Source organism: Artibeus jamaicensis, unplaced genomic scaffold (genome assembly GCF_021234435.1).
Source record: "Artibeus jamaicensis isolate MK-2021 breed Jamaican fruit bat unplaced genomic scaffold, CSHL_Jam_final contig_525, whole genome shotgun sequence".
NCBI lineage: Eukaryota > Metazoa > Chordata > Mammalia > Chiroptera > Phyllostomidae > Artibeus > Artibeus jamaicensis.
The window spans coordinates 16601759-16626057 of record NW_026521874.1 but is presented as its reverse complement, the minus strand read 5'-3'; the positions used below and the strand labels follow the sequence as shown (position 1 = coordinate 16626057).

Genomic DNA, 24299 nt, shown 5'->3' with positions numbered 1-24299 from the left:
CGGAGTGCTGCCAATCCTATATCCAGATCGCACTGTGAACCCAACTCTTCTATCCATAAACTGCTCCACCCTCCACCTCCTCCTTTCCTCTGCCCAGCACCACCTTGCTCATTGGGCATATGGCAGCCAGAGTGATAATTTTAAAAGGCAACTCATGTCCTGGCCGAGTAGCTCAGTTGGTTAGAGTGTCGCCACCATACACTGTGGTCGTGGGTTGGATCCCAGGTCAGGGCACATACAGGAATCAACCAAGGAATGCATGAATGGGTAGAGCAACAGATCAATGTTTTTCTCTCTTTCCCTTTCTCTCTCAAATTAATAAATTAAAATAAATAAATAAAAAAGCAACTCACCCCCTCACCCCTTCCCACTCTCTACCCTCTCCCCTTCATCCCTCCTAGGCCCCTTTCTTGAAAGGCTTTCTACAACACAAAGATCAGAACACTGACCTGAGTTCCAGGTTCCAGCCCTGGGTGATCTGCCCCCACCTCAGCTTCTTGCCTCCCGGAATGTGTCCCCTCCCCCACTTCCTCTGGCTAAGACACCTCCCTCGGGTCTCCAGGCCAGGGGCGCTCCCCTTGCTACACATTCTCAGAGCATCCTGTTCTTTTCCACCTCAGCAGACACTGCCCTGGCGCTGAATCATTATATGAGTAATTATTTGTGGGTGGCGGCCTTTCTACCTGTAAGCATATGGACTGTCTTCTCAGTTCACTGGGATGTGACCTGGCCTCCTGGGCCTAGAGGCCTGAGGGCTAGCCTGCGTCCACAGGTGCCAGGAAGCTCAGAGGCACCAAGGGGTAGTTTCTGCGGGCTGAGCCTCCAGCCTCGCAGAGGATTATGCCCTATTCTCACCTCTGTGCGGGGCGCCTGCCTGTGAAGCTGGACGTCAGCAGAGGTGCCTGCCTGAGTCTGAGACTAGCCTGTAGGCTTAGGGGCTCAGGGTCAGAGGCTCATCCAGGTGCCTGACTTCCTGTCTCCAGTGCAGGGCTGGCCCCAAGCAGCTCTTCAGTACCTGAGAATGAATGAAGACAAGAGTGCATGAGTGTGCACTCAGGGAGGACTTCCTGCGGGGGGGCATGGAAGAGGCTGTCCCAGAAGAAGGAGCAGGTGTTCTAGGCTGCAGGAATAAGTGAGGGGAAGGGCAGGTAGGGTCACCTATCCCGAGCCGGAGCACAGCATGTTTTAACAGTGCTGGCTCTGACCACAGGATCTACTATGTGCCACATTCCAAATCTGCTTCCTTACACAGAAGAGAAAACTGGGGCTCTGAAGAGTTAGGGGTTAGCCCAAGGTCAGTCAGGGAGCTGGGATTCTTAAGTCCAACACCTCTGCTCTGTCCTCGGGCTAAGCTGCTTCTAGAGCAGCCCTGTGCAAAAGAAATAGAGTGCAAGCCAGATGGGATTTCCAATTTTCTACCAGCCACATTAAAAGGGTAAAAGGAAGCAGGTAAATTAATTTTAATAATACATTTAACCCAATATGCCCCCAAAATTTCACTCAAACATGAAATTAACATAAAATTATTACAATTTTTTACAGTCTTTTTACTTTTTACATTAAATCTCAAAATCTAGCATCCATTTGACAGTGCATCTCAATGTGGACCAGACACTGTTTGCAAATGCGCCATCGCACTGGCTGGTGGCTTCCGTATTGGTGCAGGTATCTCTAGAGGGTTAGATCCTGTGTGTTTACACAGCAAACGGTGACTGAGTATCTACTATTTGCTGGCCATGGTGTCAAGAGTAGAACAGAGCAGGGCACAAGGAGCCCTGTCTGCCAAGAACCACCATCTATGTCTGACAGTCTCTTCAGGGGGCAAGCCTTGGGCATGTCAACTTTGTGGGTCCCACCCACAGGGCAAAGAGTATCCACCTCACCACCACACACAACACACACACACACACACAGGGCCACATGCTGTGCACGTACACATGTTGCCTCAGTGACTGCCTCTCATGAGCCTATTGCCACCCATGAGATTTTATGTCCCCAAAGAATAAGGCAGACACAAACAAAAAAACAGCCTTAAATATCCTGGCTTTCCTTTCTGAAAAGGGAAAATGGAAATAAATAAAGTAAGCAAGAAGTCCCATCCTGGGAGGAGGCCCTGGAATTAAGGAAGCTGCTTGTGAAGACACCAAGAAACAGGCCACCTTCAACTACAGCTGTCACCTGGGGCCATCTGAGATACCAACTCCTTTTAGATTCTGGTTCTGATAGGCAGCAGAAATGTCACAAAAGCAAGACTATGCAAGAGGAAAACACAACATTGAAAACGGCCAAGTTTACCTGTGTCCATTCTTCTGAACATTGGAGATTTGCAGATACCAGCATGGTTTGAGTACCACTTAGGAATGTGCCAAGTGAAGGAGCATTTGATGCACAGGCTTTCTAATTCCCAGGTCTTGAGGGGAGCCCTCGGCCTGAAGCTGCCAGCCCTGCAAGGCCCCTGAGGTCACACAGGCGATGGCACTAATCCAGCCAGCACTGCCCTGAGGTAGGAGGTACAGCTAACTGCCTCTCCTTCATTTCCAAGAGCTCAGGGTTGACTTCTGACTCCCAGAGAAGAGAGGGAGCCTTTCCTTCACTCCCGCTCAACATTTAAGCCCCTTCCCTCTCTGAGTCCTAGACCCTAGCCCTCTGAAAAAGATTATGCCTACCTCCTAACATGGCCACCTGCTGAAATTCAAGGTCTTCACCATAAAAATACACTTTAGAAACTCTAAAACTACGTATTTGGCCATTGTTAGTTTCTGACTCAGGATTGCTAATTGCCTGGATCCTGGGGTCAGTGAAGAAAGTGAGTGAAGACAAAGAAATAAGTAACTGCACAAGCAGAGGAGTAAGAACAGCCTGGGTTGGGGTTCCCACTCCATCAACTCTGAACTTCACTGTCCTCATCTGTAAATAAGTTGCTGTAAAAATGTAATGCCTGTGGTGTTTGGCAGTGTATGGCTCATGGTAATGTTCAAGAAATCCTAGCTATCATTATTATTCTACATTAATAACAACCATGACATAAACTAGTTATGGGGTGTGTGAAAGAGCTGGAGAGACTTGGGAGGGCATCTCTTGCTATCACGCCATTTCACAGATGAAGAAAGTGAAGGCCAGGAAAGGGCTCAGAGTCCCCCTGCATTCAGGAGTTGGGAAGGAGGGGAGAAAGGACAGGCAGAGGATCTCAGGAGTGGAAGTGCAAAGAGCGGGTTTCCTCGGGGAGGCAAGACTGTGGCGCCTGCAGGCTGGTGTGGAGTCTAAAGAAACTGCACTATTTGAGATGGTCCTTGGACACTGAAGGCGGGGCTATGGAAGGCAGGAGGTGGAACCTAGAAATGGCTGGCGCAAGGGAAAAGGGTCCAGTGGTAATTAGAGCTTGGGGCTGGGGAAGGGGTCCCGGAGGAGGTGGGCCTGAATCGAAAGGGGGGGGATGAGAGAGCAAGGTGGTGGGGCTTTGAGGAGGCGGGCCCAAGGAGAGGGGATGCTTCCAAAGTGAGAGGCCAATAGGAGGGAGCTGGGTCTTTGGGAGGCGGGGTTAGAGGGAACCAGGAACCCGCCAGTGGAGGGAAGGAGAGGGGAGCCACCGCGGTGGGGTGCGTCCGGCGGCTGATGTAAAAGTTCTTACCAGTTTCTGGTGTCGCACTCTCAGCCCCTGTGTCGTCTGCACGGCTCATGGAACTGCCTCTGGTGCGCCCGCAGCTCCTGGGAACCCTGCAGATCCTACCTGGGCGCCTCGACTGCTGCCATGGCAACGGCGTTTGCAGCCGGTTCTCCCGTGGGGGTGGAGCGGAAATTACGTTTAGAAAAAGGGGAGGGCCTGGAAGTGCGTCAACTTCGCCCGCTAGGTGACGGCTCGCTCGGCTGCCGCCATCTTGCGAGCTTGCTGTCCCACCGCTGCGGGCAAACTCCTTTGACACAGCAGCGCTCACCTACACGGAGGCGGACTGGCAGCCCTAAGCGTCGCAGTCATGCCGGCGGGACCCGTGCAGGCGGTGCCTCCGCCGCCGCCCGTGGCCACCGAGCCCAAACAGGTACCGTGCCCCCTTCACCTCGATCGGCAGCCCGATCCTAGGCCTAGATGCGCCTCACTTTTGCATCGAGAAGCGGTTCCTAGGAGGACTTAGAGGGACTGCAAGTCCCAGGAGGCAGTGCGCTGCCCTCTGGTCCTGAGCTGAGCTCCGGGGAACGGTGGTTCTCAAAGTGTGGTCTGCGGACCGGCAGCATCAGCATCACCTGGGAGTTTATTAGAAATGTAGAGTCTCTAAAGCACAGCGTAGGAAATAATAATATTGCGGTAACTATATATGGTGCCAGGTAGAAATATCGAGGCAACACTTTGTAAAGTGTGTGATTATCTAACCACTATGCTGTACACCTGAAACTACTACACAATGACATCGAATAGAATCTATAATTGAAAAATAAAATTAAACGTGAGAGAAGGAATACAGAGTCTCCACCCCAGATCTTCTAATAGGAGTCTGCATTTTAACAAGATCCCAGGGTGCTTCATTCAAGTTTGAGAAGCATTGATCCAGCCCATCTACTGGTTTTCTGTGGCAGTTGCGCCCACCGACCCCCAGCCTTTGCCCAGTAATCCGTAGTTTCCCAACCTGCAGGGTGCAGCTTTGAATGCTAATTCTTCTGCGTCTACTAGGTGCTTAGTCTAAGGCAGACACTGAGCCAGGCTCCCCTGTTACTGGAATGAATGACACACAACTACTGCCTTAGTGAGCTAGCTCATAGACTAGTAAGGAGGGAGGTATATGTGAATAGTTGGCAAATGAGTGCTGCCCCATCACTCTAAATGGTACAGTTCCAGACAGTCCTTTAAAAAAGATCATAATTAGCTGATGGGGAAGACAAGCAATTGCAGTTTGAATTGACTTACAAAGGAAACAGTAATCTAATCAGTATTGCTGGTGGAGGGGAGATTAAGGTAGGCGAAGCAAATGGGAGTGAGAGGTAAATAGCTTTTAGAAGGATGACTAGGAATTCCCCAGGTAGGTGATTGGGGGAAGGAAATAGTATTCTTTATTCATTCAGACAACACTGAGCATGTATTGTAGGCTGACCACTGCTTTAAGTTCAGAATACAGTGGAGAATGTGACAGAAGAGGTTCAGGCCCTTTCCACAATATTTAAGTGCCCCTGTGCCTGGTATTTTCCCAGCTGGGGGAAAATAAACCAGGTGATACCAGATAACAAGTGGAAAGGCACTAACAGGAATCAGATGGTGCTTTTTTTTTTTTTTTTAAGATTTTATTTATCTTTAGAGGGAAAGGAAGGAGAGGAGAGAAATATCAATGTATGGTTGCCTCTTGTGAGTCCCCTGCTGGGAACTGGCCTGCAACCCAGGCATGTGCCCTGACTGGGAATTGAACTGCCATCGTGTGGTTCGCAGGCCCGCGCTCAATCCACTGAGCTACACCAGCCAGCCAGGGCTCAGATGGTGCTTCTGATCACGGGTAAGTAGTGTGGTTGAAACATAGTTCTTGGAAGTGGTAGCAGGAGATGTGATTCTGAGGATTTGGACTTTTCGTAGTAGACAATGGAGAGAAAAAGAAGGATTTTAAGCAGGATAATGACATACTTGTGTTTCAGAAATTCAGGTAGGTAGGCAGTGATGTGGACAGTTGCTAGAAGGATGGGGAATTAGTCACTGTATTCAAAAGATGTCGAGGGTCTGGCTAGATTGGTCAAGTCACAAAATGGCAGATAGTATAGGCTCTCTGGCCGGAGTAACGTGCTAGAAATCTGGTTCTGCTGCCACCTGGGCCAGTTAAGCCCTCTCTTCCTCAGTTTTGTCATCTGTGAAATGGGGATATTTAAAGTACTTCCCTTGCAGGGCTCCGATAAAAGCTAATGTATTTAAAGTGCTTAGAAAAGTGTATGGCACCTCCTGTTTGTTTGATAAATGTTATTGTCACTGAACTTGGAGACTGAGGAAAGAGGAGGAGGTCCAAGTTTCTGGCCTGGTGGGCCATTCATGAGGAAAAACGTTAGAGATGACCAGAGTGCCTAGGAATCAACCGATCTGGAGCCCTGGCACACACGGTGACCTGGGACATCAATCTGGATGGGATTCTTTAGGCTAGAGGTGCTAGAGGAAATGGAGGATGTGGTCGTGAGTGCCTGAGGGCAGCGTGAACCCTGAAGAGAACCAAGAACAGAATTTTGGGGATGCCCAACATTTTAGGGCAGGCTATAAAACAGACCAGGAAGGAAACTTGGATGGAATGGTGAACAAGAAGGAAAGGCAGGTGAGAACGGGGCCTGGGAGTGGAGGCGTGGAGAGTTTCATGAAGGAGTGGCCATGGGTCACACAACCAGATGACTGCTGAACTTGGCTGTCGGCAGTTGTTTTTGACTTTGGCAAGAGGACTTGAAGTGGACTGGGACCAAATGGGAGGTGAGGAATTAATTGGGAATCGGGAGGTCGAGAGAACAAAGGATGTTTAGCTAGCAGAGAGGAAGGGAGGTGAGGGGAGAAGGCAGCGGCAGAAAGGAACACGAGGGCAAGGAAGAAGCTTTGTTTTTCTAAGATGGGAGACTTGATTCTTTGTTTACTAAAGGAAGACTGGTGAGGAAAAAATATTAGAACTTAACGGGCAGTTGATGCTAAGCATTCCAGTGCAGTTTCACAAGGCATTTGAGCACCGAGTGGTGGTTAAGACTATGGAATGGATGCAGAGGGAGAGGGCATTTAAGGCAGTAGGAGCTGTCCTCAAGGAGTTTCCTGTTTGTTTATTTGGGGGAAAAAAATCGCTAAATGTCCCACACCAGGCACATCCTTTGGAGTGGGGGCCTTTTGGATTCAGGAACATGGTTTCTCAGAATGTGGTCAGAGACCCTCTGCATCTGAATCTCCCCAGTCACTTGGTAAAAATGCATGTCCCCGGCGTCACTGACACAGTCCAGCTGGTGGAGCCAGGAAAGTTGATTTTTTATTGATTCCCCAGGAGGGGCCCTGGCAAGCACAGTGCAGTTAAGAGAACCATCTTCCCGAGCAAAGGACTGTACCCCAAAGGAAGTCTGTGGGAGAGAGTCTGATGCTCTCGTTAATAGCCTAAAAGGGTTTAATCTGCAGATTTGGGGGCCCAGCCCCAAACCAGGAACTTCAAGACTGTATTTTCTTTTTCTTTTTTCACAGCCCACAGAAGAAGAAGCCTCTTCAAAGGAGGATTCTGCCCCTTCCAAGCCAGTGGTGGGGATTATTTACCCTCCTCCAGAGGTCAGGAATATTGTTGACAAGACTGCCAGCTTTGTGGCCAGGTAACATAGCTACTTCTGCTCACGTGGCTTATGGGTGGATTTTAGCACCAAGAGCTCCTAAATGTGCACAGGTTACACTGGGTTTCAGAGAGGTGCTGTTAGGCTGGTGCTCCAGTGGCATCAACGGTTAATGCACCTTTGAAACCACAAGTCATCTGAGCACTTGGTTCACATGTCAGAGACAGGCCACGGGCTTGATGCCTGTAGAGAGGTGCTGTCGGTGTAGGCCATTGGCTCATTGGAAACCACAGCATGGCAGTGAGGTGGGCAGTGGTCAGGACTGGCATCTCTAATACGGCAAGGCAGTGGCAGAGTGTGAGTCACGCCCAGCCCCAGGGTCACCAGGAACCTGTGCTTCCAAAACAGGCCTGAGGAAATGCTTGGGAAGTTGTGTCATGGAGAGTGTGTATATTTCTGTCTGGCCTGAGGAAGACAAAAAAAGGGGTTGATCATTCTCATTGTACAAGGACTGCATTCCCCAGAGCCTCAGGTGACCCCCCTGCAAAGGAATAAAATGCCACCTCAGGGTTGTTGTGAGGCAGGAATGAGGGAATGGGACGGAACACAGGTGTTACATCGTGCAGGTGTTAGCTGTCGTCTCAGGTGGCTTGGAAATCAGCCGAGTTCCTCTTGTCTCCCGCACCCCCTTCATGATTATACACACTCACACATCCTCAAATGGATCTTGCTGACGGCCACTTGTTTCCAGAGCTCAGCGCTTCCCTAGTTCAGGGTATTTAAAAAGATCCTTTGGCAGCAAGGAGGCCATATCCAGCCTACAGATCTTTTTGTTTGTCTTTGCAATATGTTTTTTCTCATTTGAATTAGTTGTCACTTTTTTGTTTTCTTTCCTTCCTTCCAAGAGGGAAAGGGAGAAAGTACAGGAGAGAAACATCAGTGGGTTGCCTCTCCTATGCACCCCCACTGGGGACTGAATCCACAGACTAGACATGAGCTCTGACCAGGAATCAAACTGGTGACATTTTGCTTTGCAGAATGACACCCAACCAATTGAGCCACACCTGGGCAAGTTGCCAGTTTATAGAAATGAGATTGTACAATGAAACTGGATTTGTGTCTTCTCTTGACAAACTAGACAACTGTATTCATGGAGGCAGTAGCTGGCCCTGAACAGACTGCTGTCCTCAAGGCATTTGCTGTCCAGGGGGCCAGGCATTGACCTCTGAGGCTGCATCCCTATCGTAATCCATCCATCATTTAGTAGGTGTATTCCTTTCCCAGCCTCCTAATTAAATGAAATATAGAAATACGGTGCCATGTGGATTCATCTCATCACATTTCAGGGGCTTTGATTTACCTGGGTATTGGGTTAAAATTGCTCTATTCTTGATTGAACATTATCAGGCCGTGCCAAATTTAGGGCAGCAGGTGTTATATTTATGATAAATGTTTAATGTCTCATAGCAACACTCCTGCTTCCCCTTTTCCCCTGATATTTTTTATTAAAAACAACAAATAGGAAAAGGGTGTTGGAGGAAGAATCAACACAATCTACCACCAGAATAGTTTCTGCTGTTTTCACTTTTTCCTATTTCCTTCTGGCCCTTGGCATCCTTTTTTAGATCCTTGTAACACTAGCAGAGATACTTTCACATCCTGCTTTTCCCTTTTGTGCTGTGTTGCAGGCATTTTCCCGTGTTGCCTCTGCTCCGATGCTGCACGGGCCTCTCTGGGAGGCTGCGCCATGCCGACGCAGCGGGCTTTCCTGGACTTGGCCGTGTCCTCTCTCTTTTCCTTGGAGGTTGTTTTCAACTTTCCAGTTTGGCACTTGCAGCTGTGGGGAAGTTTCTGAGCATTTTCTTTCCCTTCCAGATGGTTTCCTTAGAATAAAATTGTGTGGTACATTTTGATACATTACTGGCCAAAAGAGAATTTTTGAAGTTTTCTTAAACATTTTGCAAGTAGCTTTCCAGTAATTTTCTGCCAGCCTCTTCTGCCACAGAAATAAGAGTCTATCCAAGTTGCCTTAAAACAATTCTATACATCTGCACCCTACTCTATTTTTGGCTGCGATGATGGCCTTACAGGCATTTCTAAAATCTCTGAGCTGCTTTTGTTTGCGATGCAGCGAGGGGGCAGATCAACTCTCACTCTGGAATGAAGTGAAGATGCAGGGCTCTCTGCTTCATTTCTCCAGGGTTCACGCGTAGTGACTGATGGAGCCTGCGGTAGAAATCAACCAGTAGGGTTTTTCAAAAGAAGGTTTTTTTTCTCTGCCAGTTAGGTATTCCTTTTTCTGCATTAGTCTGCCAAGGAACTGAAGTGGAAATAACCCTTACAAGTCCTGCCAGCTGGATTGAGTCAAAGTCCAGTCTTTTTCTGTTGAAATCTATTCCTTGTGTGAGAGAATCCAATTCTAAAATTAACATTCAACTAATTTAAAGCAACGGAAGAGCCGAGAATGAACATGGCTGCCTTTTCATGGTTTCAGCCTTTCAGATTGTTCCCAGATGCAGTGAGGTTGTGGCCTCAGAGGCGGCAGTAGAGGAGACACCCAAAGCCCCTCTTTCTGGCAACAGTTTCTGCCCTCGGCGTTTGCTGGGTATCGTGACTGAGGGTTAGCAGCAGTATTTAAGTGTGCCTTCACTCTCCCTCGTGTGTAGTTTATGTTGTTTAAGGAGTGGGGCAAATGATTCTTCCTCGAGCATGAGGTTCTAGTTGGACTAATTCACTGTCAGTTGAGACCTTGTGGTGTTAGTCATGCCACAGTGTGTACCAGAGTGTGGAGGAGCTAGCCTGGATGCTGCTGACCACCACCACGGCTCCGATCGTTGTGGTGGCTAACCTGGGGCACAGCTCTGCCTGTACCCTGTCTGCCCCCCCATCTTCAATTGACAGGGCCAGGGTGTGGACATCTGAAGAGAGCAGAGCAACCTGGCTGCCCAGCAGCGCCTGGAGCTGCCCATTTGTGTGCTTAGGGCACCTCTGAGTGCCAGCTCTGGCGGCAGGAGCGATAGAAGCCCTGCAGTGGCCTCCTAACGCGCAGATCGTCTCTGACGTTTGTGGAAAAGCCCTTCTGATTATTTAGGAGTGACAGCTCATTCACTTGCAGGCCACTGTGTGATTCAAGAAGACTTTGCATCTCCTTAACTAATTTGATCTTCTTAGTACTTCAGGACAGAGATGGTAGTAGCTGAATTTATATGTGAGAAATTGAGTCAAAGAGAAGTTTGGTAACTTGGTGCTTAGTAGTGAACCCCAATCTTGTCCATGTTCTTATCTTGTGTCTTTAAGGTTAGTGCGCTTTCCGCCCGACACAGGTGTAGTTACATACAGGGTGGAGCAAAGTAGGTTTACAGTAGTATGTGAAACAGGGTTTATTTTTATGTGTTATTGTATTATCTTCCATATGAACAACTATAAATCTACTTTTGCTGCACTAAGAAAGAGTCCCAGTGACCCTTACCAGGCTTACTACCGCCACAAGATCAGTGAGTTCTAAAAAAAAGAGTGTTTTTCTTTTTATTCTGAGGTTATTAATGGCATGCAAGCCAGGGACATAGGGTGTGTGTGGGAAACTGTCCGAGGTCCAGAGAGAGATGGGAGACCTCTCAGCCGGTCTCACTGCCCCCGTCATCTGTGTGTGCCTTACCCAGCAGCACCCGCGTGCATCCTTGGAAAGCGCTTCCTGTCTGGGCCTCACCCAGTAGTAGATGGGGGTGATTTTAGACAGTACTTAAATGAGACATAAATACAGTTGTCTACATTTTCATGTTTTTTCCCAATCTTCCTTGTTACCCAGAGGGCAAAGTCTCAGTTTGGTGCTAGTATATCTTTGACTCCTCTCCAGCACTCAGTAAATCCCCCTTTTTAACTAAGAGGACTGGCCTCAGTCGCAGCAAACTTGGAGCTAAACTTTAATAATATTATTACTTTGTTTTCATTGTATTTAATTTTAAATCTGCCTTTTGTTAATAAGGCCATACTGATTTTTTAAAGTAAGTAGTGTTTTTTTCTTTAATTAAGGGCTTTATTTTGTTTTTTTTAAATTTTACTTATTTATTTTTAGAGGGGAAGAGAGGGGGAAAGCAGGGGAGGGGGAGAGAATCATCAGTGTGTGGTTGCTGTCGTGCAGCTCCTACTGGGAACCTGGCCTGCAACCCAGGCTCATGCCCTGACTGGGAATCGAACCAGTGACCCTTTGGTTTGCAAGCCAGCACTCAATCTACTGAGCCATACCAGCCAGGTTGCCATACTGATTTTTTTTAAGTAATTTATGCCTTCCTTTTTAAGTACATTTTTTAAAGTAAATGAATAAATGTTGTTGTTGTTGTTATTATTTAAAGAGCAATAGTTCAGGTGGTTTTTTGGAAATGGCAAGGCTGGCAGAGGAGCTGCAGGAGTGACGAAGTCTGGGAGAGCTTGAGGTAGAGGAGGCCGGGTCAGGCCAGAGGAGGCAGGTGGCACTGGCTGCCGATAGCAGGAGTCTCGAGGAAGACCTCTGCTGTGCTGAGAGATGGACTAGTTTGAGCGATGGGTGGGGCAAGAAGATGGCTTGAACTTCTGGGTCTCCGAAGTTGCAAGGGTTGTAGTGTTAATTCTTTTTTTCTCCTTCTAGAAATGGACCTGAATTTGAAGCTAGGATACGACAGAATGAGATCAACAACCCCAAGTTCAACTTTCTGAACCCCAATGACCCTTACCATGCTTACTACCGCCACAAGGTCAGCGAGTTCAAGGAGGGGAAGGCTCAGGAGCCCTCGGCCGCCATCCCCAAGGTCATGCAGCAGCAGCAGCAAGCCACCCAGCAACAGCTGCCTCAGAAGGTTGGAGCCAGTCCCTCCCCTCACTTCCCCAGGCCTGAGAGGGAGAGGCCAGGACAGGGAGGGAGGGAAGGGTGACGAACTCTGCTCTCCGAGCTGCACTCCACCCAAGGAGCGACGTGAGGTTTTTATTCCCATGTTACAGAGGCAAAGTCTTGCTGACAGTTGGCATCTCTTTAGCACTGCTTCTCAAGCTACATGCTCAGTGCTTTAAGGGCCGTTTCATTGGCACTTCACAGGGGCTGCATGAGGAGGCCAGGAAGGTGATCATTTTATAGATAGGGAATCTGAGGCTCAGGGAAGTGTGATTTACTTTGAAGTCCATGCTCTCAGCCCCCTCTCCTCACCTTGCCAAGGCTTGTGGTCTTTTCTGGTGCCATCATGCTGTCTCACTTTCCCTGGGGCCTCTTTGTCTGGTCTGCCCTGATACCCTCAGCACTAGGCCCAGAACTAGGGGCAGTTAGGGTTGTCCGTGAGGACAGGAAGGGCAGGCATATTTTGCTTCCTATGTAGACCTGGACTGGTTCCTTTTCTTTGCTCTATCCCTGAACCGTGGTGTCAAAAGCCACTTCTCATTTTACAGTGGGAAGTAGAGGTTGACATGGGTTTTGGGATTTTGCATTGCAATTCACCACTCCTAGGGCCTCAGGTTACTTCAGTTTCCTCATCTATAAAAAGCATTCACGGGACCTGTTCACTCCACCTCATGGTTCCTGTGGGGGCCGGATGAGGTAATGAACATGTAAGTCCTTCATCTGGTGAGGCCCTCTGCACACCGAGAAGGCCTACTGCCTTCTCTGCCCCTCGGTTGGGATATCAGAAGCTGCATTGCTGTCAGATCTGCTGCCCAGTTCTGGCCTTCGGTTTCAGGGCAGCAGCAGAGATACAGCAGGGCATGGACCTCACTGGAAGCCTTTCAGGTGGTTGAGGCCACAGCTGGCCAAGAAATTGCTGCTCGTGTGAGTTGGGATTCTCTCCCACCGTGTGTCAGTGCCGTGCACATCATTAACAGGGTCACAGAGCCCCTCTCTAGAGCCAGGCCACTCCCGCAGCTCTTGCTCACACACCTTCTGCATCGTAGGTCCAAGCCCAGGTGATCCAGGAGACCATCGTACCCAAAGAGCCCCCTCCTGAGTTTGAGTTCATCGCAGATCCCCCCTCCATCTCAGCCTTCGACCTGGATGTGGTGAAGCTGACGGCTCAGTTTGTGGCCAGGAATGGGCGCCAGTTTCTGACCCAGCTGATGCAGAAGGAGCAGCGCAACTACCAATTTGACTTCCTCCGCCCGCAGCACAGCCTCTTCAACTACTTCACGAAGCTGGTGGAACAGTATACCAAGGTGCCTGGTCAGGGTGGGGGCCGGGGTGCTGGGCCCAGGGAAGGAAGGCATTGTCCCTCACTGTCTACAAGGACAGTGTTCCTCTGTGGTGTCCCTAGGCAGATGTTAAAATGTCGTTTCCGAATGAAATCTTGATTTCTACTCAGTTTTCCCTTTTAAATGCAACATTGACTGCTGTTTGTTTGTAAAGGGAAATGAAATGCGTGATTGATAACTGCCGTTGGGGGAGTGCCTGCAATGTGACAGGCAGAGTGGTGCCAGCTGCTTTTAAGTACATTTAAATTTTCAGGTTCCTAGCGTGGGGCCTGAGAAGGAAGCAAGGCCTTCATAACTGTCTCTTATTACCCACGTTAATTCTCACAAGAACCCTTGAGGTGTTTCCCCCCTTTTTCAAAAGCAGGAGCAGGCTCAGAAAGGGGAAGTCACTTATTCATGGTCTCTCAGCTATAAATAGCTACAGTGAAATTGAATCCAACATTTGATTCTGAAACCAGTTACTTTTTTTTTTTAAAAAGAGAGTTCCTGACTTTTAAAAAAATACATTATTTATTTATTTATTTATTTACTTATTTATTTATAGAGAGAGGGGAAGGGAAGGAGAAAGAGTGGGAGAGAAACATCAGTGTGTGGTTGCCTCTCAGGTGTTCCCCACTGGGGACCTGGCCTGCAACCCTTTGCTTCACAGGCTCATCATGCTCAGTCCACTGAGCTACACCAGCCTGGGCAGAAACCAGTTACTTTTCACCCTAAAATGTACAATACTAAAATTAGAAATATTTTTTAAGTAGGCATTGGGAAACAATTTAACGTAACATAGCTAGTATTTGAGTACTTAACACATGCAGCATCTTCGCATTTAATCCCTAATAACCTGTAAGGCAGCCATTGTTATTATACTCATTTTACAGAAGAAGAAACTTAGGTGCAGAGACGTTCACTTGGCTGGCGTCACACAGCTGCTAGGTCACAGAGCTGGCATTTTTACTTAGACCCTAAGATCTTAATTATACTTCATTGTTGCAATCAAGAATCTGGGCAAGTCAGTAGTAGCGTTTAAAATGATCACATTGTTAACGTGTACACTGGTACACACATCTTCTATGGTATGGGTTTTTTTTTTCGGAGCCGGGGGGACATCTGTTCTTGGTATCTAGAAATAATATGTTAAAGATCTGATTTTAAAGGACTCACAATGATTTCCTGTAACTTAACTCTGTAGAAGTAGAAAGAATTATAAAAATATGTGTATTTAGAAAAGACCAAGTCCAGAAGTTAGTAGCTGAAATAACAGTTGAAAGCCAGAGGAGTACTGTAATTACACAGTATCAATTTTAAGTGAGCCCTGGGTTAATATCTCCTAGTGGACTGCTTCTGGGGTTAAAGGTCCCCAGATCTCTTCCTGTTTTTCACTTTCCTGTTCCTTCTCCCTCAGAACTTGGGTGTGGACAGTTAGTGCTCTAATTTGAGGGTGCTGGTGTCTGTCTCTACCCGGGGGACCCTAGGAACAGATCAGTTACTGGGGTAGCAGTACAGGGAGGATGGGGCGAGGCTGAGCCACTTCACCAGTGATAACAGGTAACATTGGGGCGGTTAGAATGACTGGCTATTTTGAGAAAAGCCAGCAAATACACATTGTGTATCAGACACTATTGCAGGTACTGGAGACATAATGGTGAAAAAAAAGACAAAAATCTGTCTTCGTGGAGTTTTCTGGTCTTTTGAGGGGGTGACAAGCAAGTACAATCTCAGTATATGTCAGAGGGGGATGAATACTGTGGAGAAAAAGAAAGCGGGGGATGGGACTGTAGTCTTAAATGGGGTGGTCAGGGGAGGCCTGGTAGCATGTGCAGAAGGAAGGAGCAGATCCATACACTGAAAGCAGCCATCGTATACCGACTGTGTGCTGAATGTGTGCTGAAAAGCCTGTGGTTTTGCATACTTAACTGCTAATTCTTACAGCAACCTTTTAAGTAGATGGTGCCAATTTAAGTGGTGATACCACCATCTTGTAGAAGGAAACCAAGTTACAAGGGTTAAGCAACTTGCCCAGAGTCACACAGCCAAGTGGATCTGGGATTGGGACCCAGAATCCCATGCTCTCCCTTTCCACCGGCCTGGGAAGGCCGCCTCTTTGTTCCACATTGTGCTGCACTGACTGGCATTGACGACTTCTGTGTTTCAGATCTTGATTCCGCCCAAAGGCTTGTTTGCAAAGCTCAAGAAAGAAGCCGAGAACCCCCGAGAAGTTTTGGACCAGGTAAACTCAGTTTCTTATACCCAGTTATTTATAATCAGTGCAAGTTATATTGTATGGGTTCTGTTTCACATTTGTAAATAGTCTGTAAGGCAGTACCTTGTTATGTTCTGGGCACAGGGGTGGAAAGAAAGGCCTTATGGCTACAAAGGCCATAGAAACAAACCAGGATTCTGTGCTCTCTGACTTTCTGCTCTGCTCTCAGCCTCACTAGGTCTTCCTCTTTTTTTAGCAGCCCACTCCTGAACAGATTCTCTGGCGACAGATGCCTTTTGAAGCCCCAGGTCTTCGGAGTTGAGGGCAGAGGGCATATTGGTGCTAGCTGTTCTGGATGGTTGCACGGAGTCTTGTTTCTCAGGCTCTCAGACTGTCACTTCTCTTGTGGGCACTTGGTTGTCACACAGACTTCCTGGAAGGGTGGGTAGTTAGCTACTCTCTGAACATGGCCCCTTGCCAACTCAGCAGAAATCTGAGGTTATAACAAACGGCTGGCCTTGGGGCTCAGGCAGAAGGTGTCTGTGGCTTTTAGAATTTTCATGCTGTCCAGACTCTGGGCCTGGCTGAAAATAGATACAAATACCATAGTTTGCTTCATGCAGTTTCCCCTTTGTAGGCACATAGCCTTTCTGTTCTGGAGGAGGTGCTGGCTTTAGCAAAGGCCTTGGAGGTGACATCCTTATCAGGAGCAGACCCTGAGTCAGCTGAGCACCTTGCTGTTTTTCATCTCCTCAGGTGTGTTACCGAGTGGAGTGGGCCAAGTTCCAGGAGCGTGAGAGGAAGAAGGAAGAGGAGGAGAAGGAGAAGGAGCGGGTGGCCTATGCGCAGATTGACTGGCATGATTTCGTCGTGGTGGAAACAGTGGACTTCCAACCCAACGAGCAAGGTAGGTCTGTGGCTCCAGGTGGGGAGCTGGGAGCTCAGAGCCGTCCTGGGAGAGCTCGTGCAGGTGTTCCAGAGAGCAGCAGAATGCCTCACAGGGCTTTGTCAGTGTCTGCTTCATCTCTGCTTCCAGGAGACTTCAGTTCTGTGACGTCCCAGTTAAACCTCAACCAGTACTCACTGTATCAGACCTTGGGTGGACCTCTGGAGATAGGAGAGAAATCAGCCCCGGCTCTCGGGGAGCTTACAGTGTGGAGAGAGTAGTTGGATGGGCCTGTGACGGGGAACATGTGTGGAGACCTCCCTTTGACTCTGGCTCACCTCACCCAGGGAACTTCCCTCCCCCTACCACCCCGGAGGAGCTGGGGGCTCGAATCCTCATTCAGGAGCGCTATGAGAAATTTGGGGAGAGTGAGGAGGTCGAGATGGAGGTCGAGTCTGATGAAGAGGATGAGAAGCAGGAGAAAGCAGAGGAGCCTCCTTCGCAGCTGGACCAGGACACCCAGGTGCAGGACATGGATGAGGTACGTCCCCGGGAAGGCCTGGGAGATGGCCTTTCCCCCCGGAGCCCACGGACATGGGGGTGCTCTCCACCAGAGTCAGAGATCCAGCTCCCTTGTGACCCCCAAAGGGAGGTGTGGGTCCTGAATGAGGCATCCTGACCAAGCAGCTGCCCAGACCCAGGCAGCACAGAGCCTCTTTCCAGCTGGGGCAACAAAGATTCATTCACAAGCAAGGGTCTGAAATCTGTGCCAGCCTGTTCTCTGACTTTCCCCCTTTGCCCAGAGGCCCTGTTCCCCACCATCCCCCCGCCAGCTCCCAGTTAGGCAACCCTCTCTACCTCAAGCCTTGATGCGTTTGAGCTGAGGCCCAAGTGATCAGCAGTTCCCAGAGCTTTTCTAAGTGTAGCCTGTGCTCCTTTTGGCCACCTCCGCCCTCTTTGAGCCAGGCCTTCCAGGCAGGCATAGAGGCCCTACAGCTAAGCTATTCTCCTCCCCTTGGAAAAAATTTGTGTGCAGCCTGAGAAGAAAGGCCCCTGTGTCTGTGGGAATTGACTTTTTCTCTCCCTCCCAGCATTACTCCATGAGCAGCAACCGTTAAGCGCCGACTTGCTCCCCGCACCCCTCCCTGGCATGTTAAGTGCCCTTGGCCTCCTGGGACAGCCTGGTGCCAGCTGCTGGAAATGCCTGGGCGGAGTGTTAGCACCACAGCCCCTAGCGTTCCCATTCATGCTGTGAGGAAGTGGCTTGGCTGGCTGCCGCTAGCCTCGGCTGTCCAGGGAGGCTTAGCACATGGACGCTGGCAGGCAGGGCCCTAGGCAGCTCGCCACCCTGAGAACCACCAGGGTTCTGCGGCAGAGAGGTGGTGGCTTCTCGGCCCCTCTTTGAGTCCTGCCACTGCTTTGCTTTTCAGGGTTCAGATGATGAAGAAGAAGGGCAGAAAGTGCCTCCACCCCCAGAGACACCTATGCCGCCTCCTCTGCCCCCGACTCCAGACCAGGTCATTGTCCGGAAGGACTATGACCCCAAAGGTAGGGTCTTCTTTCCTTCTCTTGTATGTTCCTCAAATCTGCCCATTTTTAGTGTGGCTCAAGGCGGCTTCTTAAAGGCATTGGTCACCTTCTGTCCCAAGCCTTGCAGTGAGGAATAGGACATAGCCATCTCTGGTGCCCTGACAACTTGCCCACCTCCAGAAACAGTGTGGCACTGAATGGATGTACTCGAATGGATGAGGCACAGATGAAACAGCACCTGTTAGCCCGTCGCCCTGTGTCCTCACTCAGGCGTCTCTGTTTCCTTTTAGCTTCCAAGCCCCTGCCTCCAGCCCCTGCTCCAGATGAGTATCTTGTGTCCCCCATCACGGGGGAGAAGATTCCTGCCAGCAAAATGCAGGAACACATGCGCATTGGGCTTCTCGACCCCCGCTGGCTGGAGCAGCGAGATCGCTCCATCCGTGAGAAGCAGAGTGACGATGAGGTGTACGCTCCAGGTGAGGTGGGGGTTCCACCACCCAGTCCACACCCCTTCTCTGACTCAGCCCTGACTCACTTTGGCCCACGGGGATCTCTTAACCATAGTTAACTTGCTTTGCACAAACATAGAAAGCAACGATTGAGGTCAACCAAAGCTTTTGAGGATAAGTACAGTCTGTAATGCTACAGAGAACTCCCCGTTTTCCAGAATGACTCTCTAGACTCCTTCAAAGGCAGGCACCTGGTGAGCATGGCATGTGCCCATTGACGTCACAGAGCCAGGTCTGAATGTAGGTGGGAGGGGCGGGCGCTCCAATGAGCACCTGGAAATGAGACCGCACACTGTGGTCATGTGACTGCTGTGAGAGAAGCAGCCCATAGGGAGGAAACTGTCCCAGAGGTAGGAGACCAGACTTTTAGTCATGACTCTGCCGCTTGCCACTCACATAACCCTGGCCTCTCAGTTGCCTTTCATAAGTCAGGGAGTTGGGTGAGCTCTGGTGTATAGGCTTATTTAGTGCCGATTGGGTAACCTTCCTCAGGCTCAGAGGGTGGGCATCCGAGTTGGGATTCAGAGTGGGCCTTGTCCCACGGGACCAGCCTCTTCCACCCTGCCCCAGGAGAGCTGCTGCCTTGTCAGAAGGGCACCTGGTTTAGATTCTCTCTCTGTTCCTTGTCTCCACTCTGACTGTATCCAGGTCTGGATATCGAGAGTAGCTTGAAACAGTTGGCCGAGCGGCGTACTGACATCTTCGGTGTAGAGGAGACAGCCATCGGTAAGAAGATTGGCGAGGAGGAGATCCAGAAGCCGGAAGAAAAGGTGCAGTTTGGGTATATCCTAGTGCCTTTCCTGTCCCCAGACTCCCGCACTGGGCTCAGTTTCAGGAGCCCTGACAAGCTGTGGCTTTGCTTTTTCCCTTTCAGGTGACCTGGGATGGTCACTCAGGCAGCATGGCTCGAACCCAGCAGGCTGCCCAGGCCAATATCACCCTCCAGGAGCAGATCGAGGCCATCCACAAGGCCAAGGGCCTGGTGCCAGAAGATGATACAAAAGAGAAGATTGGCCCTAGCAAGCCCAATGAAATCCCCCAGCAGCCACCACCTCCATCTTCAGCCACCAATATTCCCAGCTCGGCCCCACCCATCACCTCGGTGCCCCGGCCTCCGACAGTAAGCCAACAGCCACCTTGTCACTGATCTTTCAGAGCGTGGTCCTTGGGGTTGGACGCTAGTGGGTAAGGAGAGCAACTGCCTTGTAGCAGGGCCCAAGTGCTGAATGGGTCAGATAGAAAGAACCCTTTAATGGGAAGAACCTCTGTAGCTTGACCTTCTCTCTGTGTGGGAGGATGGGGGCAGGGAGGAAGGCAAGTGGTAGATGTGTGAAGCAGGCTTGGGGCAGAGGAGGACTGCAGGGCTTAATGGGTCTTCGAGGACTGCTGGCCGCAGGAGGCTAAGTCAGGGTCAGCCTCTTCGGTGGCTTTTTCAGTATCTGCTGTTAGCAGCTGGTTGAGTCCCAAGTGTAAAGAGTGTCCCCCTGGGTGTGTCTCAGCAAAGTTCCTGTCAGCCTGCGGTGCGGCTACAGTCTCAACCCCAGGGGCCTGAGCTGGGACTGTCTAGCCCCCTCCTTTTTCTTCTTCTTCTTCTTCTTTTTTTTTTTTTAAGATTTCATTTATTTATTTTGGTGGGGGGGCTGGAAAAGAGGGAGAGAAACATCAGTTGTCTCTCACATGCCTGCATCCTGGGTATGTACCCCGACTGGAATTGAACTGGCCACCTTTTGCTTTGCGGGACGACACCTAACCCACTGAGTCATACCAGTCAGGGCCAGCCCCATCCTGAAAGTCCACAGTTGACCAGTTGCCAGCTGTGTGTCCAGCCTTGGCTTCCTATGACCTCTGGGTCCCTTCTCTCCCACAGATGCCACCTCCTGTTCGTACCACAGTTGTGTCCGCAGTACCCGTCATGCCCCGGCCCCCGATGGCTTCAGTGGTCCGACTGCCCCCAGGCTCGGTGATCGCTCCCATGCCGCCTATCATCCACGCGCCCAGGATCAACGTGGTGCCCATGCCTCCTTCAGCGCCTCCTATCATGGCGCCCCGCCCACCCCCCATGATTGTGCCAACAGGTCAGTGTCTCATGCTGTGGTGCTAGCTGTTCCAGCTGGGGGCCTAGCCTGGAAGAGAGCCGTGGCCTCCCCGTGTGAGAGAACCCTGAGCTCAGGGACGGGGAGCCATGGTTCTTGGAGAGGAAGGCTGATTTGGCAGAGCTGGGGTTCGTGTACCCAGAAGAGCCAGGCCCAGGCAGGTACGGGGGCCTGGCAGTGCTTACTGTCAGCCTGCACCCACTCCATCCATCGGTCCTGCCCCTCTTCCAGTCCCACGCTGCCCATTTTGGGCAACCTCCTAGATCCTCTTGCTAGGGGACTGGCTGGCTGCCAGACTCAGGAAGGAGTGGCCCTTCACACCTCTGACTGGGAGAAAGAGTAAACCTTTGCAGTCGCTCCTTTCACTTCTCACCAGCCCTTAGTCCTGGGCCCCTTCCCCCACTCTCACAGCTGCGTATTTTTGTCCTTCCAGCCTTTGTGCCCGCTCCACCTGTGGCACCTGTCCCAGCTCCAGCCCCAATGCCCCCTGTCCACCCTCCACCTCCCATGGAAGATGAACCTACCTCCAAGAAACTGAAGACAGAGGATAGCCTCATGCCCGAGGAGGAGTTCCTTCGCAGAAACAAAGTACGTGACCCCAGAGTGCTCCCTGGGGCCTGCAGCGTGTGGCTGGGGTGCCTCAAACATTCCCTGGCCCGCCCTTTCCTGTTCCTGCAGTGTTTGGCTTCCAGGACTTAGGTCAGCCAGTGGAGGCCTGGGCAGGCCCCTGAGCACGTACTAGGTGCGGGATCAGTGGTTGGAGGAGCAGATGGCAGTGGTCGTCCCCAGTGTGAACTGTGGGAGAGGCCAGCAGAGGGACCCTGCTGCACGGGCGGCAGGACTTGGGTGTGAAAGGGACCCTACACCCTAGAGCTGCGACTTGCAGCCTTTTTCATCTCATGGCCCATATACACTAATTACTAAAATTCTTCACACCAAAAAGTATATATATTTTTTGCCAGTCTGACCAAAAAATAAGTATTATTTGGATTCCTTCACACCGGACAGCTGTTGTATTGGCTGTTGTCATTTTTTTATTTGACAGTCTAAAGTATAAGAGGTTGGTGCCCCTAAATAGCTAGTAAGGAATTGGCATGTTTTAAAAATTCTTTGGGCATACTGGTTGAAAATTGCTGCCCTAGAGGAAATCCTGGCCTTCATTTTTTTTTTTTTTTTTGTGGTCTTCACCTTAGGACCCCCTGCCTTCACGAGAGTCCTGTCGGGGTGCTAGAAATACGGGCAGGTGGGGACCTTGGCACTGCCAGTCCCTTAGGGACTCTGTTAGGCTCCAGTGGGGAGGCAGGAGCCCCACTCCCTGGTGCATTCGACTGAATCTTTTTTCTTTCATTTTTTTCTGATAGTGTTTCCCATCTTTTCAGTGCCCTGGTACTGGAGTAGAGCTAACATGCGGACACTTGCCCATTCAGTGCTCACAGTAGTGTTGTGCCACGCTGTGGTTGTGATCAGCTGCCTTTCAGACATGGCATTGAGGCTTAAAGAGCCCTGGTTAGCAGGGAATATGAGTTGGGAACCCAGATCTTCCGACCTCACTGTTCATGTTCTTTTTCCCTATGGTGATTCTTGGGATTTGCAGAGCATTTTCATGTCACTTCTTCAGCTCCAGACACACCAGGAGGCAGGGTAGAGATCATGTTAAAGGAGAGAGACCGAATATTGTACTGCGTCACAAGTGGCATCAGTAGTGAAGCAGGGGCCAGAGTCCAGGAGCTCAGATGGAGAGGTGACATTGTCTAGACTGGCCTAGGAATAGGGGAGCATCGTTCCTGGCAGGCGCAGGGATCCCAGGTATAATGGCCACCTCCTGTTTTGCAGGGTCCAGTGTCCATCAAAGTCCAGGTGCCCAACATGCAGGATAAGACGGAATGGAAACTGAATGGACAGGTGCTGGTCTTCACCCTCCCACTCACAGACCAGGTATGAGTTGCTGCAGGGGAACCAAAGGGTTAGGGGGCAGCTGCTGCTTTTTTCTTTTTAAAAAAATTTACTTATTTTTAGACAGAGGGGAAGGGAGATAGAAAAAGGAGGAGAGAAACATGGATGTGTAAGAGATACAGTGATCTGGTTTTCTCTCACACGCCCCCAAACTGGGGACCCAGCCCGCAGCCTAGGCCTGTGCCCTGACTTGGAATTGAACCAGTGACCCTTCTGTTCACTGGCCAGCGCTCAGCCCACTGAGCCACACCAGCCAGGACAGGTCAGCTTCTTTAAGCTGACCTTAGCAAAAGGGTGAATGACCTTTCCTTGGTCCCACAGGTGTCTGTTATCAAGGTGAAGATTCATGAAGCCACGGGCATGCCTGCAGGGAAACAGAAGCTGCAGTATGAGGTGAGTCAGGTGTCTGGTCCTGTCTCTTGGGACCCAACACCTGTGCTGTCCCAGAAGCTAAATCCTCAGTGGAACCAGAGGAGTAGGAAGACACCTGGATGTGGCCATCTGAGTACATCTTAGAAGGGATGGTGCTGGCTGGGAGTGCTGGGGCAAGTTAGCTTGACAGAGGGAGGCCCAGGAAGAGTCATAGCATAGTATTGTGTGGGATCCAGAACACCCTCTGCCTCGGTGACTGGGGTGGACTCAGGGGACAAGTATTGGGTGCGCTGTGGTGGGTTTCTGGTCTAGTGGCAGAGCCGTCCCAGCCGGTGTGGTCTCCAATACCCTGGCTTTCTGCATGGACACGGAGGTGATGGTCCAGCTCAGCCTGGTGTTCATCAGATCTCACAGGGCCGCTATATTCTCCCAGTTCGGACTTTGACAAATTCGCTGTCTGGGCTTCAGCTTTCTGCTCTGTAAATGAGGCTGTTGGACTAGTTAGTTGATCTCTAAAGATCTTGCGATTTAAAATTCCGTGGGATTGGTCAGGGCCAACTTCTTGGAGCACTGACAAAAGGGAAGAGCATGACCTGGTAGGAAGGAAGGAAAAGCAAAGCATTCTGGGAGGAACCAGAGACATTCAATCCTGCCCTGTGCCTGCACTGCTCTGCCCTCCACCGTCCCCCCACCCCTCGCCACTTGCCCCCAGCCTGCCTTCAGGCCTTTGTTTACTAAGTCCAGAGTGAATGGACACGGGGAGTGAGTCTGCACAGTATGCTCCAGGCCAAATCAGTCCGTGCTAAGACACACTTGTCTGTTTTCCAGGGCATTTTTATCAAGGATTCCAACTCACTGGCTTACTACAACATGGCCAACGGTGCCATCATCCATCTGGCCCTCAAGGAGAGAGGCGGGAGGAAGAAGTAGAAGAAAGGAACCTGCCGTCAGGTCCCAGCCACTGCCGTTTTGCCTCTCCTGTCCCCGACCCCCTGTCCCAGACCCAGGAGACCCTGCCCTGTACATTTGTTTCCCTCTTTCTTAGTTTGGAAATTCAAATTGTCCTGTAGTTTCCTCCCCCTACCCGCTTCCCACATTAGTTAAGAGAGGGCTTCCTACACCAGTGTCCTCCCCAGTGGTCTCTCTGTACGTTCGAGTGCTGGACTCATTTCTTCCAGTGGCCCGTTAGGAGATGTGAACCCAGGGATGTTCTGTGGGATAGTATCATAGTGCCGGTCGGCACTCGCCTGATAGAATATGCCTGTTGTTGTCATTAATCATTTTGTATCTTGCCACAGGCTGTCTAATAAACCTGTTGGACCCTT

At 50.3% G+C, this 24299-nt stretch overlaps 2 protein-coding genes across 2 annotated transcripts in view; one reads left to right on the top strand and one right to left on the bottom strand.

Moving 5' to 3' along the window:
- CCDC157 (coiled-coil domain containing 157) overlaps positions 1 to 3920 on the bottom strand; it is a 14947-nt gene extending 11027 nt beyond the window's left edge. Inside the window, exon 1 of the mRNA XM_053669828.1 lies at positions 3629 to 3920. Coding sequence (XP_053525803.1) covers positions 3629 to 3677 — 49 coding nt within the window. The 5' untranslated portion in view covers positions 3678 to 3920. The remainder of the gene's footprint in view (positions 1 to 3628) is intronic.
- Positions 3842 to 24299, top strand: SF3A1 (splicing factor 3a subunit 1). Its single transcript, XM_037153283.2, has 16 exons — positions 3842 to 4034; positions 7157 to 7278; positions 11858 to 12065; positions 13144 to 13401; positions 15584 to 15658; positions 16388 to 16538; positions 16865 to 17058; positions 17948 to 18065; positions 18338 to 18523; positions 19205 to 19326; positions 19431 to 19676; positions 20424 to 20631; positions 21083 to 21237; positions 22483 to 22584; positions 22924 to 22995; positions 23803 to 24299. Exons 1-16 carry the CDS (start codon positions 3972 to 3974, stop codon positions 23902 to 23904), a joined length of 2382 nt encoding a protein of 793 aa, XP_037009178.1. The 5' UTR covers positions 3842 to 3971; the 3' UTR covers positions 23905 to 24299.

Bases quoted from the DNA above. Each gene is read 5' to 3' on its own strand.
- SF3A1 (XM_037153283.2), top strand. From the start codon at position 3,972: ATGCCGGCGGGACCCGTGCAGGCGGTGCCTCCGCCGCCGCCCGTGGCC. The intron at 13,402-15,583 runs GTGCCTGGTCAG...TCTGTGTTTCAG, and splicing joins TGGTGGAACAGTATACCAAG to ATCTTGATTCCGCCCAAAGG. The intron at 19,677-20,423 runs GTAAGCCAACAG...TCTCTCCCACAG, and splicing joins CGGTGCCCCGGCCTCCGACA to ATGCCACCTCCTGTTCGTAC.